Below are 3,896 nucleotides of genomic sequence, written 5' to 3' on the forward strand. Positions count from 1 at the left end.
AAAACAAGAGCACATTCCCCCAGGGAGCTTCATTTGCTTCTTGGGATAGGACGGTGACATATACCAGGGCTGGAGTAGATTATCTCCTTACTCAAGACCATGAGGCAGAGGTAGGGAGCTGGGAGGAAGATCCAAAAGTCAGAGAAAGTTGAGTAAAAAAATCATGATCAAAAAGGCAATTCACGGATCAGCACACCAAAGGGACCAAAAGCAGGTACTGGAGGTGTGGTTCAAAACCAGAAAATGAAGTACCAGGCAAACAGAGGAATAAGAACCAACTGGTGGAGAATAAATTGAGAAGTGTCTGAAAAATGACAAAGACAAATGCATGGGGTATGATGCATGGATAGCTCCATGAGACTAAGCTCAAGAGGCCTGGGAAGTAAGGTACAGGCTAGGGCAAAATTCCTCAAGGTGAATAAATGTGAGGTCATTAAGTGTTGCCTTCTGACTCATAGCAACACTGTGTATAGGGTTTTCAAGGAGTGGCTGGTGGGTTTGAACCACTGACCTAGTTGGTTAGCAAGCCAGTGCTTCCCTACAGTGCCATATGAGGTAATATATGAGAATTCCCATTTGAGATACTCCTGTCTATTCTAGCCTTAGAGCCAGTGATTCTGAGCAGCCATGTGAGAACACTTTGTGATGGATGTATATTAGGGATAATTTTACTTTCCCCAAATCCAAGGTCATCTAGGATTCCTTTCATTGAATATTTTCAGGAAAGCCTTGAAAATGAGCCAATAGGTTCTGTTAACAGTCCAACCTAACTACTACTAAGGGGTGACCTAAGGTAATAAATGAAGTTCTTTTCATGATAACCACCTGGGACAATTTGAATTCACACTCCTGATGACCTGTTTCCCTGGCTCTATAATCAATACTGTCTGGGCCAGCATTGTTTCTGATATCCTACATTCCAGCATGAATTTCAGTCCAGCATCTCGGACTAGGTCACTCCAGCCCTGTTCACAGGACTAGAATAAAACCTAGAAATAAGTTCTCTCAAGGACTCTGTGATATATGTTGTGGGATTCTGGTGTGGGATACAATGTGCAAAATTTACTACTATCTGAGCAAGGGTTAATATGAGGTTCAGCTATGAGACTGCAGAAGTTAATTGTGGGGGTTTTGTTCCTGAAAGGCAGTGCTCCTAGTGGGGGAACGGAAGACCTCAATTGACTTAGCAAGATTTAATGGTCCTGTACTAGAATGTCTAGAAAATTGCTAAGTAGGTGGAAGCTGTTGCTTCTTTTAATAGTTTCCTTGCACGATGTGTTTTATTTGTGGGACAATAGCTAGCATTCAGGTTGCCTCAAAACTCACAGATGTTATCATTGGAACTCTTAATTTTTTAAAGGGAGTAGATGGTGAAGGAACAGAAATAAAAATAACTGAACTGAATAACTGTTGAGCATTTATTAGCAACCAATATTGTTTACTTCCTTACTAATATTGTTGTTGGTTAAGTGCCGTTGAGTCGGTTCCGACCCATAGCGAACCTGCATAGGGTTTCTGAGGCTGTAAATCTTTACAGGAGCAGAAAGCCTCATCTTTCTCTAGTGGAACTGCTGGTAGTTTTGAACTGCTGACCTTGAGATTAGCAGCCTGATTCGTAACCACTACGGAATAGGAACTATTTTATCTAAAACTCCTTGGGTAAAATAAATGCTGTTCCCATTCCCTACCCCCTCTCAGGCATTTTGAGATGCTTCCAGAACATGGTACTGCCTGACACCCACTTGGGACAAGTTCTATTCTGTAAATCTTGGCAGAGAGGCAAGAAAAGGAGAGTTTGAACTTACACAGACTTTTTTTGGGTCAATGGGAAAACTGGATAATCAAGTAAGTAGGTTATTATCAGGCTATCCGAAGACTTGGGGGAAGCAATTTATAAACTACTAGCACAGAGTTGGGGACACAGGAGAGGAAACAAATCATTTCAAATTGTTCATCTGCAACACCACTGATTCCATTTTAGACTTTGTGATTTCAGCCAACAGTGCCATCATTTTCCTACGGACACAGGTTCAAAGCCTCATGCTCTTCCACCTGTCTGGAAAGCTTGCCCTAATTTCCTCACCCCTTGTCTAAGATTTACCCTTCTTAATGGAAACAGTTCAAAACCCACCTCATTCATGAAGCCCACCTTACCCTTGGTGATCCTGTTCCATAGCTTCTTATCATTAATACCTAGCAGTGTTCTAAAAATAATTTCACCGTCGTCAAGCTGATTCCGACTCATAGAGACCTTATAATACTGACGAGTACTATCTGACAACATAGGTGTTAGTCACTAGGAGCAGGTTGTTGTGTGGGCATCAATACATAGGCAGTCAAATCCCTAATTCAAGGTCAAGACTACGTCACCTGACCACACCTTCCCCATACATCACAGACTTGGTTTATATTTCCAAGGGCTTGATCCTCTTAATGCAGCAAGGACCTATCCAACTGAGTGACAGTTCAAAGCACAAACCCAGCTCTTCTGTGAGGGATAGGTCACTGTGTAGAGTAGTACTGGTGGCCAACCCATCAGTTTTGAGGGGCTCCCACTCAGTCATTGGATCAGATCAATCCTTAGGCCCAACACAGCGCATTATGTCAGCAAAGCACTGTCTTCTTTTTGTACCATACCTCAGGCCCTGACTACAAAGCAGGCTGGAACTGTAGACCTTCTTTGTGGTTCTTCCAGAAGAACATTACTCCCTGGGCACAGAGATAGCCACTCCAGGTGTCCTGTTTCCACCTCTTAGTAGCACGATCCCCTGATGCAGAATGTTGAGAATCAATGAATAACACAGTCACTGCAAGTTAAGGTCTGGGTAGTAAAGAGATTCAAACCTGTAAAGCAAAAGAAACCAAGAACATGGAAGTACCAAAAGTCAACATCCAAGAGTTCTTCAAAATTGTGGAGAACAAAGAAGATAGCCCAATAGTCCAGCAGAGAGTAACTAGGAAGGCCATGACACAGACGTGGTAGAGAAGACAAAATATATGCATAAGAAATTTGTAGAGGGTGAGCTTCCTAGCTCATGTTCAGCTACTTGACATTCCCTTCACCATGGTGTGAACCAATCCTGATCTACCCTGGTGGGAAGGCTTCCTGAAGACGAAACCTGCAGAAGCTGGTTGGTAGGATAGTGGGTTTTGGAATAGCACGAAGGCAGAGGCATTTCCCGACCAGCTTCACTCTGAAGATGATGCCATGTTTCAGAACTTGTTATCTTTTCCCTCACAGATGAAGATCTTTCCCCACAGTCCTTTGAAAGATCTGACTGAAAGTCAAGTTTTAGAGGTTTAGGCTCATCCTTCAAAATACCCGATATAACTTTTGCAGACACTTTCCTCATGTTCAAATTTTCTTTCAGAATGAGTCTAACCGTTTCTTTATCTAAATTTAACTCTTCGGCCATCATTCTCACTGTTAACTGCCTGTTTGAACAAACCAAGTCCTTGACCTTCTGGATATTTTCATCTGTCCGGTGGGTGACTGGACGTCCACTTCGCGCATCATCTCGAACATCTTCCCGCCCTTCTTTAAACCTTTTGTGCCAGTCAAAAACTCTGGCCCTCGACATGACTTCATCCCCATATGCTTCTTTTAAGAGATGACGAGTCTCACTTGCAGACTTGTTCAATTTCACGCAAAATTTGATGCTAATTCTTTGTTCTAAATAACGGTCACTCATTTTGCAACGTTAACAGGCCACGATTGTGAAGGGGTCAATTTCTATAGGGCCACCGACAGAATCATGTTGCTATTCCTCTGGAAGCCTCATAAGAAAATTACCTCTAATCACTTTATGACACAGAGTAAGGGCTTTTAGGATTTTATGCTCCTCAGCTTCAAGTCGAGGCTGGGGAGGCTTGTTCTGAGAAGCAGGGGCCAAAGA

General features: G+C 42.7%; 1 protein-coding gene across 1 annotated transcript; it reads right to left on the reverse strand.

Annotated features, from left to right (window-relative positions):
• Positions 1 to 3,059: 3,059 nt before the first annotated feature.
• Positions 3,060 to 3,692, reverse strand: LOC102831229 (putative uncharacterized protein FLJ37770-like). The gene has a single exon (XM_006865008.1). It carries the CDS (start codon positions 3,690 to 3,692, stop codon positions 3,060 to 3,062), a length of 633 nt encoding a protein of 210 aa, XP_006865070.1.
• Between the last annotated feature and the right edge of the window lie 204 nt (positions 3,693 to 3,896).

Source organism: Chrysochloris asiatica, unplaced genomic scaffold, assembly GCF_000296735.1.
Source record: "Chrysochloris asiatica unplaced genomic scaffold, ChrAsi1.0 scaffold00074, whole genome shotgun sequence".
NCBI lineage: Eukaryota > Metazoa > Chordata > Mammalia > Afrosoricida > Chrysochloridae > Chrysochloris > Chrysochloris asiatica.

What these genes read in the sequence shown, in the direction of transcription:
- LOC102831229 (XM_006865008.1), bottom strand. Translation starts at nt 3,692, where the DNA reads ATGAGTGACCGTTATTTAGAACAAAGAATTAGCATCAAATTTTGCGTG.